The sequence below is a fragment of the Ictidomys tridecemlineatus genome, chromosome 9, assembly GCF_052094955.1.
Source record: "Ictidomys tridecemlineatus isolate mIctTri1 chromosome 9, mIctTri1.hap1, whole genome shotgun sequence".
Lineage (NCBI taxonomy): Eukaryota > Metazoa > Chordata > Mammalia > Rodentia > Sciuridae > Ictidomys > Ictidomys tridecemlineatus.
The window spans coordinates 40,751,111-40,768,689 of NC_135485.1; the positions used below are offsets into that span (position 1 = coordinate 40,751,111).

General features: G+C 35.7%; 1 protein-coding gene across 1 annotated transcript; it reads right to left on the reverse strand.

Annotated features, from left to right (window-relative positions):
• Nucleotides 1–644: 644 nt before the first annotated feature.
• LOC144366680 (uncharacterized) lies at nt 645–15,747 on the reverse strand. The gene is made up of 4 exons (XM_078021311.1): nt 15,678–15,747; nt 7,517–7,605; nt 3,183–3,336; nt 645–883 (listed from the first exon to the last, which is right to left on the reverse strand). Exons 2-4 carry the CDS (start codon nt 7,585–7,587, stop codon nt 788–790), a joined length of 321 nt encoding a protein of 106 aa, XP_077877437.1. The 5' UTR covers nt 7,588–7,605; nt 15,678–15,747; the 3' UTR covers nt 645–787.
• Between the last annotated feature and the right edge of the window lie 1,832 nt (nt 15,748–17,579).

The following is a 17,579-nucleotide window of genomic DNA, read 5'->3' on the forward strand; positions in this document are numbered from 1 at the left end:
TCTTGAGTAATAATAATAAAGCCAAAAAAATAAAATAAAAGATAGCTTACAGTAGCTGTTGTTAGATCACCATTAACCTCAAACTAAGGTTGTGTGTCTTCTGAGATTTACCTAATAAATATTTCTAAGTAAAAAGGGGATGATAATGCACCCCTGAGCCTATTATAAAAACTGTTAAACACTTCTAATCACTCCCCCAAAATGATGAAAATTTAGAACTTTGCTTTCCACTCGATGTAGTAACACAACACACAGTGATGGCCAAACACCAGACGCGCACATGGCTCTTGTCCAATTATTAAGAGTCTCAGCAGGGGCTGGGGTTATGGCTCAGTGGTAGAGTGCTTGCCTAGCATGTGTGAGGCACTGGGTTTGAGTCGCATATAAATAAATAAAATAGAGGTCCACTGACAACTAGAAAAGATTTTTTAAAAATTACAAACAAAGTAACAAGCCAGCAAACTGTCTTGTTCCTAAACAATACAGCATTTATACTCAAGTGACAATTTTATTAGAAGGATATATTTGCCATCAACAGCAAGAACTTATTTGTTCTCATGATAATCAAGAACAGCAACAGTTACTACCACTTACCATTTTGTTCTTCCAGGTACAGATCTAACAGATTTAATTTAATCCTTCGAAATGCCTTATGGTGTATTATAAGACCTAACATTATTTATTCCGTAGGCATAATTTTCATTAGTATTCATTCTCAATGTGATTATTTTTAGCTTTGAAAGATATCTGGGATTCCTTAAAACATCAGCTGTTTTAATGTGCATCATCAGATACTCACTTCTTTACTTACCACCAGAAGTTCTACATTTGTTTCACATACAACTGAAGTAGGTCGATTGGCATTTGTTAAGAGGCAGATTTCCTGAAAAACAAAAACAAATGCACCTCTTTAAAGTTATTTCAGTTCTGACATTAATCTTACACTGGAAGTCTGGGAAACTATAAAATTACAATGATGTATCATTTTAAATAAATAATTTTAATGTTTAAATTGATACAGAATAATTATACATATTTTGGAGGTACAGCATGATATCTTTTTAAAAATATTTTTTTATTATAGATGGACACAATATCTTTATTTTGTTTATTTATTTTTATGTGGTGCTGAGGATTGAACCCAGTGCCTCACGTGTGAGGCAACCTCTCCACCACTGAGCTATAACCCCAGCCTAATGATATCGTGATACATATGGACAATGTTTGAGGATGAAGTCTGGTCTGTGGCATACCAATAACCTCAAATAGTTATCATTTCTTTGTGGTGGGAACATTCAAAATCCTGTCTTCTAGTGATTGTTGACTACAGTCACCCTACTGTGCCATAGAACACTAGAACTTGAGAAACTCAAGAACTCAAGAACATCTTGATCTTACAGATTAAATGAATAAGGACTAGTGTGGTCCTTGCTTTCATATAACCCACAGTCCCAGCAGCATTAGTTCATGCAGAATTTTCTATGAAAACAGAACCCCAGGTGGAGACTTCTCTACTCTGAAACACTTCATGTGTCAAAACAGAAGCATGATCTACAAAAATATGTAATGCTGTGTCCTACCTCCATTTAACACTTTATTACTGAGGAAAAGGGGTGCTTGGTTCTGAAGATAGCAAGCTTGAGGTAGATAAACTGATATAGATCCATGACACTAACAGGCAGGGGACAGGGAGACATTAGTGTGGACATTTACAAAACTGTAACACTTCTTTATGATTATAAAATTGAAAAGGTTGTGGTAATAAAGAACAAAAGTGTGCATATCTTAGTGAAGGGCACACAGCATGACTTTAATATTAAATTTGCGTTGGGGTTTCGAGGACAGCCTCAGCAATTTAGTAAGGCCCTAAGCAATTTAGTGAGAACCTCTCAAAATAAAAAGGGCTGGGGATGTAGCTCAGTAGCCAAGTTCTCCTGAGTTCAAAATCAAAGGGAAGAAGGAGGAGGAAAGAGATCACAATTTTTTTAAAAAAAATTAAATTTGAGAAACACCAGATGATATCCAAGATTCTTTCCTTTAGTTGAAAAACAATGGCTTAATTTGATCTGCACAGAGTCAGGGCAGCACAGTGGACTCACTAGGATTAAAATCATTACAGAAAATGTAGGAGGAGGCTTCTGCAGCCCGCATCCTTCTTGGTATCCCCACATCCAGTGCCTGGGTCTGGGGGCTCCTGATCAGTCTCCCAACTCCAATTCCATTTTGTCTTCCCTCTGTTAACACAATCCCCACATCACCACTAGTCATTCATCTTAATGAAAATCCAATCCATCTCCTCCCTACTAAAAAAACCCCAACCAGTTTCACTGCCTGGAGAATCAAGTCCAGATTCTTTATCACTGTTTCTGATACTATATCTCACCTCAGTTGACATTTCTGAAATCAACCCAGCAAATGCTCCCACTTTGCAAGATCTCTATACTTAGGGACTTCAGGGATCTCCAAATCCAATCTGGCCTTGACTAAATGTAGAAATGAAGTAAGTTTGATTTCTACACACAAGCTGCTTTCTTAGCCTAAATCTTATCCCTTTTACATAAAATCTTTTGCAAGCATAGAATTTCTTTAAAGAACCAAAAAGAGCTCTTTGAGGGTTGCGGCTATAGCACAGTGGCAGAGCGCTTGTCTAACATGTGTGAGGCACTGGGTTCGATCTTTAGCACCACATAAAAATAAATAAAATAAGGGCATTCTGTCCATCTACAACTACAAAAAAAATTTTATTAAAAAAAAAGAGCTCTTTGAATAAGTAGCAGTTAATTTGTGAATATCACTCTACCTCCAAAGCTACACAGTTTGCAATTCATTCATTAAATTGGTCAATAAAACAATAATTGTTTATTAATTATTGATAAATTTTGAGAAACTATATTAGGAAATATGTTGGCTCTACATTACTAATGAAAAATGTATTTTTCATTTTGAAGTATTTCAGTTACTAAAATATCTAATACTCGAGGACAATATTGTAGCACCTTGTTATTTTAACACAATGACATACAGATGACATAATTTTTTTTATTGGTACTGGAGATTGAACCCAGGGCCTCATGTATTCCAAGAACAAATTCTACCACTGGGTGATACCCCCATCACAATTTTAAAAAATTTTTAAATAAAAAAATTATAATCAGAGACTGAGAAAGTGAGACAGTATTTACCCCAATGAAGTCGCCTTCTTCAAACTCACTTAAAATGTCAGAGTTGTTGTTCGTGCTTGTGTTACTTGATACAACCCTTAAACGGCCAGCGAGAATCAAGTAGCATTCAAGAGGTGCGTGTCCTTGCCTTAGAACCAGGCTTTCAGCTCCAAACCTGGAGGGAAAGAACATCAAAGACATTTCTCCTGCAAAATGGCTAGCTGGAAGTCACAAACAGAACAAAAAGCAAAAACCCTGTCATTTTTTTTGCCTAACAGAGGTTTACTTTTGTTAAGGAGCAGTTACCTTCCTCTTCTGTGTAGACCCTGAGGGCAGTTGATACCCAGGGCTGTGGCGGCAGTGCCTGGAATGGCGCTGGTCCCAGAAAGTAGGCACTCAATGTATATAGATTGAGTGAATTTATGAATAGGCAAAAGGAGGTACTGCACAACCACAGAGTGGAAGGTCTCCACACAAATGAATTACTTAGGTGAACCCGCTATTTCACAAATATAGGCCTTTTTTTAAAAAACCACTACTGCTAAATTCATGATATAAGTCAAAGGTTTTTGACTTTCTGGGAGACAGATCTGGTGACGATTTGTGCACCTTTTATCAAGAATTTTTTAAAGTAATATATTTAGGAACAGTTTTGTAAAATTCGACACTTTTTCTAAATGTAGATATTTAGCCAGAGCATAGTAGTTTACTCACTCTTGGTTTATAGAAGCAGTTCATCTCTGGCAATAATTCATGATAAGCTTTAACAGACACAAACGTTTACCTGGGTAAACTTTTAAAAAACATGGTTCTCTTGCAGCCTGGAAATTCTGACTAGGTAGATCTGGATGGAACCCAGAGATCTATCCCTACAAGGCTCTCCACAATACTTTGAGGAAACTATACTTAAGAAACACTGTAAGGCTCAGAATGAACACCATTGATTTTTTTTTTTAGTTTTCTCATTTGAATATTACCATTTGTGAAGACTAGAACAGAACATGTTCTATTGAAATATCGGTAAATCTGTGTAATTTCAGATTATCAGTTAGTAATTATACTACCAGGAATCCTTCCTTCCTAGAACAGAAATTATAATCCCTAAGTCCTAAATGAAGTTGGTATCGTCATTGCAGAAAACCTTAGTGAGAAAGATGGCAGTATTACGTGGTAAAGATGCCTCCATTCTGATGTGATCACTGAAAAGGTCTGAATCGAGCATTTGATCTTCTATCAGTTACTTAAATGACCTTGAGAAAATCACTTAACCTCCCCTTCTAATCCTTCATTGAAAAAATGGAATAAACATGCACCTATTAGGATTCATAATGTTTTGGGAGGAAAATAGAGAACATCTACCAGTGATTTGATTTAGATTCTTCAAAAGGATGATATTTTATAAATACACTATTGGGATTCAGCCCTATTTCTATAAGTATTACAGTGTGAAGGAGAGTTCAAAGCAGGAAAACCCTACCCAAAAAAATAACACAAGTTAAGAAGTTAGGCTTCCACAGTGCCATGGATGCTGATAGAAGGCACTAGACTTCTGAGCCACATTCAAAAAATTTATTATTATATCAGCCACAGTGACAATTGTGTCAGCATGGTTGCACAAGTTTCCCAAGGCCCATAGGACAATACCTAGGACTAGTGGAACCTCAATATGCAGCAGGATGAGTCACAAGAGACTTGAGCTTAGGGAATCCATTGATCTTTTAGCAAGCAGTGTTCAAGCCTATTATTTGTCTGGAAGAAGCCCAGCTTTGGTACAAGAACTGCAATGCACTATTATCTCAGAATTATTAGGTGTCTGAACAATCCTGACAAGTGGCCCTTGTGAAAAAAAGATGATAATAATCGTCAAATTTCTGGGAGTTTTGGCGTACATGGCAAGGCATGTAGTAGCACAAGAAGACCATGGCAGACTCAACTGTACCTCAACATACAGGACATGATAATGCAAGTGAATAGAATTTTAAGATCAACTTATATGGTTACTTAAAGAACTATGATTCTAGTTCCAAAGGAAGAAGACGCAAGAAGTTGTTATTTTCACTACTGTTAGGAAGAAAATTATAGGATTAAAATGTGAAGACTTCTGACTTTCCATTTTTTTATGTTAACAAAGACTCAAAATTTTTTTAAAGCCCTTATCTCGACTCCACAGTTTTGAAAAATGATTTAAAATTTCAGAGGTAACTGTTACACCATGAAATGTCCTTAAGATAATGATGTGTTTCTAAGAACAAAGAATAGGGTAATAGTTCAGTGGACCACTGTGGAATCATGAGAATGAGGCCAATAATAAGTATGTGATGGGAAAGGAAGGGAGAGGGCACGTGAGAAGGCAAAGTTAGAGGGAAGAGTTCATGTATGAAAAGCCCTCCAGCGGATGCAAGTCTGATTTTCAGGGATCTGTCGGATTAAAATCATCACAGAAAATGAGGGAGGAGGATTCTGCATCCTGCTTTCTCTTTTTTATATTGCAAAAATGTGGGTGAGGGCCAGTTCTTCTCAGCCAGATTTGGAAGTGCATCATTCGGGTGCCAGATGTCCATTACACTAATTGGATCATCAGCCTCTTCTACATTTCATTGACACAAAGATTACAGGGCTGCCCTTTTCTCCTGCAGCATTAAAATTTAAGAATATTGCCCATATAATAAAACCATAAAATATTTACATGGACCTGTACTCTACTTTTGTATTATTCTACAACCCCAGAATGATTCTTCAAGAGCCTATTTAGTGATGGAATGCCAATACTAAATACAGTTCTCATGTTTAAACATTTAATTTTATGCTTCCGGAGCATTTGAAGCACTTATGAATGGATTCCTCTTCCTCCTTAATATTTATTTTCCTTGTTAAGCCTATAGACACAACTATTCCAATACAACTAATATAGAAATCAGAGTATTTTTAAGAATAGAAAATGGCTTAACACCTTCACACTCAGAAATTAAACTATCTACATAAATATGCAAATGCCTACATAGGTAAATTTTCTATTAAACTCTAAGAAGAGCCTATGAAAATTATTAATTATTTATAGAAAAATATTGATTCACTTTTGGTTTTTAACCTCCATTGAAAAGGGAAAATCTGAGTAAATATTAATGGTAATTTTCATTGAATGAACTGGTACTTAATGAAAGTAACTCCTCACTAAAAGTTCTGTATATCCATGATTTTTACTTGACAGTCTCCTGAGAAAAGCAGTCAATGATTCACAAGTTTTTTTCCAAGAAGGAATCACATACAAATGGATCTTATATTAGACATCTCTGAGTTGCAGACAACAGAATCCACTTGGATTGGTTTAAGAAAGAAAGGGTTTACTACAGGGATAGGGTACCATAGAAATTCTTTGAAAAGGTTAGTAAAGTGTTTTTTTAGGCTCAACTTCTAGCATCCACTCTGGTGAAGACACTGGGCCAAACCCACTCCACACTATCTCCACCACAGTTAGGAAACCAACTCACTCAAGCAAGGATTCATGTGACCTTTGCCCATACCTGTACCAGAAACACTGAGGCCCTCGTCCTGCTTTTTCTCTCTATATTAACTTCAAATCAAAATATCTCAAAGCATATCTATCAGAATCTAAATCATTGTCTTATATATTTAGAGGGATTCTGAAAAAGGTAGCTATTCTGTTTGTTTTCTTTTGTTTGTAGTCCATATTGAGAAGGTAGGGTTAACCTATGAAGAACTATGAAAAAGTTAGTTAGCATTTAAAGAGATTTGGGGTGACTCCAAATTACAAATTGTCAACTGCAGACCTTTATCATAAAACTTAAAGTACTTTGCCTAATACGTTTTACCTGGATTTGCATGTTCTCCCTCATTCTGTAGAAGTCTAGTCATTTTTTTATCATTTTGCTCTTTTGCTTAAAACAATCTTAGTCTTCTCATCATCCTATTTTCTAGTTTGCTTCAGGTTGGTTTGAAACTCATCATTGTATTACAGAGTTCAAAGCACAAACTACAAATGGTGACATATTCCTTTTGGTCAATATTCCTTTTATAACATGCCTTTTGTTTCTGAAGTTTTGCTAAACTCTACTCACCATCTGGCACTGCCTTTCTTAGGGACTGCAAAGACTTGAATATTTCTGTGTCACTTACTTTTATTATATATATACTGGTGATTTTCCAAGGGATTCTTAACCACTGAGTCACATCCCCAGCCCTTTTTAAAATTTTATTTACAGATGGGTATCTCCAAGATGCTGACAGCCCCACTAAGTTACTGAGGCTGACTTTGAATTTACAATCCTCCTGCCTCAGCCTCTCTAGAGCCACTGGGATTATAGACCTGTGCCACCACGCCAGGCTGTGCCACTTACTCTTGATAGATTGCCGTCTGGCAAAGTTGGAGCTGAACTTCATTTGGCAGACTGCAAAATGACCTGTTCATCTTTAGACATTGTTGAATCTTAAAAAAAAAAAAAGAAGAAGAAGAAAGAAAGAAAATAAATAAATAATAGCTCAGAAAAGGTCTAAAGGGAAGTTATTATGCTGATGTTCTGCTATTAGCTTGGATCTTTCAATATTTCTGATAATCAAAACAAGAATAGGTTTTATGTGTTCTCCAAAGGCTAGCCAAGTTTTACATAGTGGATACTGGGATATAAAATATTCTATGTACAGAGTGATAAGACTTTGTTACGATTTTTTTTTTTTTTTTGAGACCAGGGTCTCACTGTTTTCCCCTTGCTGGTCTCAAACTCTTGGACTCAAGTGATCGTACCACCTCAGTTTCTCAAGTGCTTGGACCACAGAAGCATGCCACCATGCCCAGCTTGGTATGATTTTAATAAGGCAAAACTTCCCCTGTGGAAGGGAAGAAGTTATGAGACACAGCAAGAAGATGATGGTCCTCACCTGCACTCACACATGAATTTCTACAATGTCAGAACTTCACTTACCTCTGTGAAGATGGTCTTTCTTTAAAGGCTACTGGAAGTGAGAAGTTCAGATATGCCTTTTTCCCCTTCTTCCAAAGTACTAAGTTTGATATGCATTAATATTGATCTGGCTACTATTTTTGAGAATGTACGTGACATGGCTACTCAATCTTTAAAATGTTTGCATTTTTTAAAGTCTAAAAAAATAGCTCAGAACCCCTAACTCCTACCTTATACAAAGATTAGCTCCAGGGGCTGGCGTCAGCAAGATGGTCAGCTAGAAGTTCCTAACACTTGTCAACGACATTTCAACCACATTAACTAAAGAAGAGCACTAGAGAGGAGCAAAAAGGAAACAGAAACCCACTGAGAAAGGAAGGAAACACATTGCCTCCAACACCCCATCCACCCATTTGGGATCAGCTCAGAACCAGGAGGACCTTCTCCCTGCAGGGAAACAGTAGGCAAGAGGACCCTACAAGTCCATGTCACCATCAACACCTACCATCTTTGCTAATGGGAACTCCGGGAACCTCAGAGGCTCTGAACCTTGCTGGACTCTAAGCACTGAGCTACTTCATAGTGGAGCAGATGCTGTCCTCTGCCTGTGCTGCTATTGTTCTTTTCCATCTTAGAACCAGAACCACTTGTAGAGTGCGCCCTGTTCTAGTGGAGAGTAGCCATTGCATTCCGCCATCCCTGAGGCTCAACCACCACTGCACCATACCCACCCAGTAGCATGTCATCCCCGAGCAAAGCTGCTCATTATTATGTTTTAGGGCCACGCTGCCATTTGGCTACTTTGTTCTCCACCTATCCCAGTCCCAGCACTGTCCTAGTGCACCATCCCCCTAGGGCCAAGCTGAACTGGTACCCTGCTACTGGGAATCCCGAGTTTTGAGCTACTGGAGTTGTCCCACCCCAGCACCACAGCCAAGACAGTACTTCATCTCCGAGGACCCCAGGCCTCCTGCACATTGGAATAGTCACACCCTACCCCTAGCATCATAGCTGATACAGCACCCTACACCTTGGGGACCTCAGGCCTCCTGCACTTAAAAACAGTCTCCCAGCCACTACAAATAAGGCTATGGCCACCTCTGGGGGCTCCAAGCCCCTAGAACACAGGAGCAATTGCACCTCTTAGCACCACAGCGGATGTAGCACCATCTTCCTTAAGGGATCCAAATAGCTGTGATTTCTGAGGCTGAGCAGATATGACACCTCCCAACTCAAGATATCTAAGTCTTGGCCAAGTTTGGTCACCCTGACCTCCAAGACAGCTTGCCAACCTGGAATGGGGCTAGCTCTCCACAGTCTGAGCTACTTCTCCAGGCAATGGAGTCATTGCTGAACTGCTCTGTGCCACCTAGGACCCAAGTCACAGCATCCCCAACCCACTCCTGGGTTCTGAAGGCTGCTGCACTTCACCTCACAGAGCATGAACTACTGCTGTGTCCCACTATCCCAGAATCGTTACTACATGGTAGCTTATTCCCTAGACCCCCCAGGTGCCACTATTCCCTGGTGTTTCTGGGTCCCCGTTTTGCAGCTGGTCCTGGGGAACCAAACCTCTGGAGCACCATGGTTTCCCAGAACCATGATGGTACCTTGTCCCCAAGGTCAGAACCCCAGTTATACCCAGTCCCTTGGACCTGAACTGCTGGGGTATGTCTGAGAGCAGGAGATCCCAGCTTAGTGGGAGATGACATCCATGCATGCCTCGGAGAATGACCCTGTGCTTCAAGTCCCAGATGCTGCAGTAGTTTCCTAAGATCCCGAGCACAGAAACCTTGTTCCACAGTTTGTCACAAAGTGGGACAAGAGAGGAAGAAAGGAAAAAAGGAGCTATAAAAAGCCACAAACCAAATTGGAAAAGGGAAGTTAGTGAGTCCTTATCTATCAATAATATCCTGAATGTAAATGGTTTTAATTCTTCAATTAAAAGCCATAGAATATCTGAATAGATTGGGGGGGGGGGTTGTATGCTATGCTATCTACCACAGACCCAGATAATCTTTAAGGACATCCATAGGCTGACAGTGAAAAGATAGAAGCTATTCCATGCAAATTGTAACCCAAAGCAGGGAAGCTATGCTTAAATCTGATAAAATAGACTTCAAGGAATCAATTCATCAAGACAACATGATAATTGAGCAGAACTTTTTTTTCCCTTGGGCTGAACATGGTGCAGAGTCACACTGGTAGTGTAATCATACATATATATAGGGTAACAATTGGTGTACAATGCATCAAAATGCATTCTACTCTACTATATAACTAATTAGAACAAATTTAAAAATTAAAATTAAAATTAAAAAATTTTCTTAAAAAGCTAAAAAAAGACAACATGATAATTGTAAATATATATGTTGCTAATATTGGAGTGTGTGACTATATAAAGTAATCATCAATGGACATGAAAGGAGAAATAGATAGCAACACAACAATAGTAAGGAACTCCAATACCCCACTTTCAACAATGGGCAGATCAACTAAACAGAAAATAAATAAAGAAATCCTAGACTTGAATAGCACTTTTAACCACATAACCCCAACAGACATATACAGAAATCTGTATATGTCCAACGGGAAAACACTGCACATTTTCCCAGTGCATATGGAACATTCTCCAGGATAGATCATATATTGAGCTAAAAAAACAAATTTAGGAAGATCAAAATAATGTCTAGCATTGGCTCAAACCACAATACTATGAAATTAGAAATCAACAACAGGAGAAATCTTAGAAAATACATGGAAATTAAACAACATGCTCCTGGAAAACAACATGGTCAAGGAAGACATCAAAAGGGAAATGAAAAAATATATTGAAACAAGTGACAATGACAATACAAAATAAAAAAATATATGGAATATAGCAAAAGCAGTTCTAAGAGGGAAGTTTATAACAATAATGGTCAATATTTTAAAAGAAAAATCCTAAATAAATAAACTAGCTTTATGCCTCAAGAAACTAGGAGAAGGATTACAAATTAAACATCAAATCAGAATGAAGTAACAAAAATCAGAACATAAATAAAATAGAGAATAGAAAAACTGTGGAAAGAATCAATAAAAACAAGAGTTGGTCTTTTCAAAAATTAACAAATTGCCAAACACTTAGCTAGTCTATCATAAGAAAAAAATAGAGAAGACTCAAATAAATAAAAAATAAAAGTGGAGAAATTACAGATTTTCTCAGGAAAAAAGTGAAAAAGAATACTTATATAAAATTGAAAATGAAAGCAAAGAAATTATAGATGCCTCACAACTAAAAAGGATTGTAAGAAACTATTATGAATAATTATTTGTCAACAAATTAGATAACAGAGGAAATGAAATAAAATTCTAGAAAAATACAATCTAACTGATTGATTCAGGAAAAAATAGAAAGTATGAGCAGACAAAAAAACAACAAAAAAAAGGAGATCAAACAATAAATTTAAAATCTCCCTACAAAGAAAGTCCCAGGACCAGATGGCTTCACCAGTAAACTTGAGCAAACATTCAAAGAAAAATTAATGCCAATACTTCTTAAACATTGCAGCTGGAAAGAATAGTTCCAAGTATATTTTATGAGGCCAGTATCATTCTAATAATTAAGCCAGTCAAAGACATCAAACAAACAAGCAAAAAAAAAAAAAAGGAAGGAAAAGAAAACTACCAGCCAATTTCTCCAACAAACATTGAAGCAAAAATTCTAAATGAAATATTAGCAAGCTAAATCCAACAACACATAAAAAAGATTATATATGATGACAAACTTAGTTTTATCCTTTACATACAAGAATGGTTTAACATACCCAAATTAATCAGTGTGATACACATTAACATAATGAAAGATTAAAAACCATACAAACATAGCAATTGACATGGAAAACATATCATAAAGTCCAACATGCTTTCTTAATAAAAACTCTCAAAAACTTCCTTACATAGAGAAGGAAGTTCCCCAACATAAGAGATATTTATGAAAAACTCACAAGTAACACTATAATCAACAGGGAAATAATGAAAGTTTTTCCACTAAATTCCAGTATAAGGTAAGCATGCTTACCTACTCTCACCACTTCTATTCAACACAGTAATACTAGCTAGAGCAATAAGACAAGAAAAAGAAATAAAAGACTTGAAATCAGAGAGGAAGAAGGAAAATCATTTGCAAATAACATTATTCTGTATGTAAAACTCCCAAATATTTCACCATCAAGACTCTTAAAACTAATAAACAAATTCAATAAAATTTCAGGACACAAAATCAACATAAAAATCAGTAGCATTCTTATATACAAATAATAATCTAACTGAAAAAAATTAAGAGAACAATTCCATTTATGATAGCTTCAAGTCAAAAAACTAGAAATAAATCTAACCAAAGATATGAACAGTCTGTACTCTAAAAACTCAAAAATATTGGTGAAAGAAGTTGAAGAAGACACAAATAAGTGGAAATATATATATCACACTCATGGATCATAAGAATTAATATTTTTAAATGTCCATATTTTCCAAATTAATCTGTAGACTCAATGTAATCCTTATTGAAATCCTAATGACATTCTTCATATGAATTTTTAAAAATCTAAAATTCATATGGAACCATGCAATACTGAGAAGAAAAAACAAAATTGGAGGATTATACTTTCTGATTTAGAATTACATTACAAAATGGTAGTAATAAAATAGTATAGTTCTAGCATAAAAACAGACACATAAACCAGAGGAATAGAATAGGGAGCCCAGAAATAAATACAAACATATGTGGTTAACTATGGGCACCAATAAGACACAATGGGGGAAAGACAATCTTCAATAAATGTTGCTAGGAAAACTAGATTTCCATCTGCAAAACAATGAAATTGGTCCCTTTTCTTACATCATGCACAAATGTCAACTCAAAATGAATAAAAGACATAAATATAAGATCACAAACTATAAAATTCCTAGGAGAGAATATAGGGGGAGAGCGCCTGGATATTGACCATGGCAATAATTTGGGGGTTATTGCAAAGTTAAATGAGATTATTCATGTACCTATGGTAAAGTCAGAATAATATGTAAATTTTATTTGCTTCAGCTAGAATCATGAATCGACTCAGCATGAGAATATCAGTCATATTGCTGATCAAAAGTGCTAACTGATGGTAAGAGGTGATTTTTTTTAATTTTTTTAGTGGGGAGATAAACTATTAATGAATGACTTTTGTAGGGGAAATAAAGCCTTTCAAACCACCAAAAACAAGGTCATGAAGCTGCAATGATTAGGAAGTGTGCTACTGTAAGACGCCTGCCCTCTCCTCTTGGCTCTGAAAGCTGTCACCTCCACCTCATCATCAGTATCTTCACCCCTGGCACTTCTTTCAATCCTGGAAAGTGTTCTTTGGTAATCTCTACTGTAAATCACAACTGCTTGATAATTTAACACATCTTGACTGATTTGTGCATACTCAAAAAAATATGTGAATTGAACTTCTATAAACATTGCTGTGGCTGTGTCACTGATTTTAACTCCCTTGGATTATACCTAGGAGTGGTATAACCAGGTCAAATATGGTTTCATCCCTTGCTTTTCGAGGTATCTGCATACTGCTTTCCAGAATGATTACACCAATGTTCAGTCCTACCAGCAATGTTTACAGCAGCTCAATTCACAATAGCTAAGCTATAGAACCAACATAGGTGCCCTTCAATGATTAATTGATAAAGAAAATGTGGTATATATACACCCAATGAAATATTATTCAGCCATAAAAAAGAAAAAGTTTATGACACTTGCCAGTAAATGGGTGAATCTGGAGACTATCATGCTAAGTGAAATAAGTTAGTCCCCCCAAACCAAAGGTTCAATATTCTTTCTGATATGTGGATGCTACACACAAGAGGGGGCAGAGAATAGAAGTTCAGTGGAATTATACAAAGGAGAATGAAGGGAAGGGAGGCGAATAGGAAAGACAGTGGAATGAATCTAACGTGACTTTCCTATGTACACGTATGAATACATCACAGTGAATCTCCACATCATGTACATCCACAAGACTGAGATCCTAATTAGAATAAGACATACTTCATGTTTGTACGAATATGTCAAAATATACTCCACTGTCGTGTATAAATAAAGAGAAGATATAAAATTTTTTAAAAAGAAGATATATAGCTCATAGTATGCATGTGATTCATAGAGTAAACCTCATGTCTGTTTATATACCTTCAGGAAAAATATTCAAAACGATTCTATGTGAAAAATTAATTTCAATCATGTTTACTTATATTACTCTTTCCAGGTTGTAAGTTCAGAGCTCTCTGTACTCGGACAAAAAGTTCAGCACTTAGCAACAAGAATTCCATGGCTGTGCTATTTACTAATGTTCGATTCCCCTCGTAAAAAATGGTGTAGGTATATTTAAGGAAATGTCAGAAGCACACACAAAAAAAGCCCCACTTTTAGAAATATCTGATGTCAAAAATAATGATTAATACCTTAATATGGCACTTTATTCTTTAGGATACTTTGAAATGTTTTATATCTTAAAATGTTTAAAAATCAATACAGCTTTTTACTTTATAGCTAGTTCATAAAACACAACATTCTTTAGAGGCTAAAAAACAACAAACACAATTCTGATTTACGTAAGCATATTAAAATTTTAATAGAAAGAGAATTAGGTTCACCTAATTTCTTAGGGACAAAAATTCACATCCACATAATGGATCACTGAAGTTCATTCAAAGATTAGTAAGTTAAAATTATGGAAAACATTTTAATAGGCTTTAAATAAATCGATTTATATTCACAATCAATTATTTATGTCAAATACATACCTCAAATAAATGGAACACAAAGTAGGAACTCGAGGACTAAAATTTCTTTAATCAGTGTATAAAAGTAATGAAAGAAAATAATTGCTTCACTAGACCAAAAGAAAATATTAATATCTCCACCACCTTTATTTAACCTCAATTTGATTTCTAAACTTCTAAAAGTTAGGCAAGGATTAGGATGATAGAAATGTAAGTAAAATTATTTAGCATGATTTTTTATAGTGTGAACTTGTATTTGTTGACTGATAGGTCAGGGGCCGCCCTGAACAGGAGTTATGCACACCTCTTTAAGTCCTAAGCCAGGAGGTACTGGATTGGCATCGACCCACTGCAATGCATGTGGACTTGCCTCTGCTCAGGTAATAAAGGTGCAGCTCTGGGAGTGGACATCAACCAACAGGGCTGAGTTATACCCGTTTGTTGTAATCCTACCCTTTGCCCTTTTTGGATAGAACGTTCTATGGATTCGTTTCCCCCCAATAATAAAGGCCGAGCCTCAGGATGTGCTCCCCCTCTCTGTCGCCTGCCTGCCATGTTTTTCTCTTGCCCCTCCTTGTGGGAGCCTGTGACTGGAGGCAGGAAGCTGTCTTGATGCCCAGAAAAAGGTATTTTCCATGTCTCCGTGGTCATTTCCTGTCACCCCAAATTCACCCAAGTCACCTTGGTTCAATAGCCTGAGCTGGATGGTGGGGGGTTATGCTGATAGAAGAAATGCATAATTGATTAACATTGTAATAATCATGTATAGGGAAAATTTTTATTATTATTATTTTTTTACCTCTTTGAGATTTTCTTGGCTCCTTTGCTTAGGCTGAGTGAACAACAGTGTCTTCAGCTTTTCAAATTTTTTGCTCTGTAAAATAATGTGTATTTACATTGAATGTATGCTACTTGTTCCCATGGACACAATTTCTTCTAAAAACTTGTGAAGGATTGATAGTCTGGGGAACATGAAGCGGTATGTTTATGTAATATTGACTTTAAACTCTGCACATAAACTTTGTTGAAATAACTTGAAGAAAAAGATTTACTTAAAGCAGTTGAAGTAGCAAGTCATGGAATTTATTGACCGTTAAGTGTAGACATGTTTGAGTATAACTAAGAAAACAAAACCTTTATAATAAGCTGAGGATTGTTTGCACAATAAAATGCTATTTTGTGAGTTATGATCATGAGTCTCTGTGTGGATTTAAATCATCTCAGGCTCACCAAAAAGACTTTGTGTACCATTAAAAGAGGGTCAACAGTATTTACAGTCCCCTCCTTATCTGTGAAAGATATGCTCAACCACCCTCTGTGAATGTCTGAAAAGACCAACAGTACCAAACCCCAAATATACTATTTTTCTATACCTACACATCTATGATAACATTTAATTTTAAAGTATGCATAGTAAGGGATTAATGATAACTAATAATAACATAAAATAATTATAACAATATGCTGTAATAAAAGTTATATGAATGTGGTCTCAAACTCAAGAAATACAACGGAGATCCTTAAGTCAAGGAACTTTGCTTCACTCTGACACCTGCCTACATTGGAAACTATACCATACAAGCAAATTAACACTTGTGCCAAGCTGGGACTGTGTGAATGGATCTAGTAAATGTTATTCACACAGGGCCATGAAAAACACACTTTTACCCTGACAAACCCTACATAATCTACTCTTAATGAGTGCCTGCAACCAGAAAACTGTTATTGATATGACTAATAATAATAATTGAATTGTACCAAATAAAATGAGAATGAATTGTTTTTATTCGATATCCATATACTTTCTAACTATATATACACAGTATTAAAAAAGGAAGCATAATCAATGAGTTTTTTGAATTGAATTTTAACTTGATAGAATAAGCTAATTTTCTAATTTTAATAAACTTTTAATCATTATTAAACATAATAAACTAATTTTCAGAATTAAGTTTTAATTTGATAGAATGATCTGAATAGTAATCTCAAATTATGTTTAGTATTGAATATACTAAAATTTCAAACTGTTCTACCAAACATATATCACCATAAAAATTTTGAATACATTCATATCCACAGAAACAAAGGAATCATATATCCAAAATGTTAAGATTGATCGTCTGTCCTCTTGGGATGAAATTCTTTAATCATTTTCATTTTCTTCTTTATGACTTTTCTATAAATTCCAATTTTCTTTCATGAAAGCTGAATTACTTTTATTTTACTTCAAATTTTTAAAAATAACTATAACAATGTTATAGTAAAGATAATACTTTTACATACCAAAATAAAAACAGTTGAAATGTAAATTGCTTTCTTTTTAAAAAGTTATAAACAATTGAAAGAAAATTTTTGAATATACAAATGTGTGCACTTATCTAATCATACTCATGAGGTGAATTTCTAAAATTGCCAAGAAAAATACAACAGATGAACCGTAAGCCAAGGAATGTGGCGTGCACATTCTGGACAATATTATGTATTGTCAAATTGACCTCCAGATCCCTGTAAGAATTTACATGCCCACAGGAGGAGGAAAGTGTTCGTTTCTCCACGTCTTGGAAACAATGAACATTGTTATCCTTTAACCTTTACCATAGGTGATATCTTATAATTATTCATCACATTTATAATCAAAAAATAATAATTTTAAAATATATTAAGATTTTGCTATTCTAAAAACCATGGTTATTAATTAGGA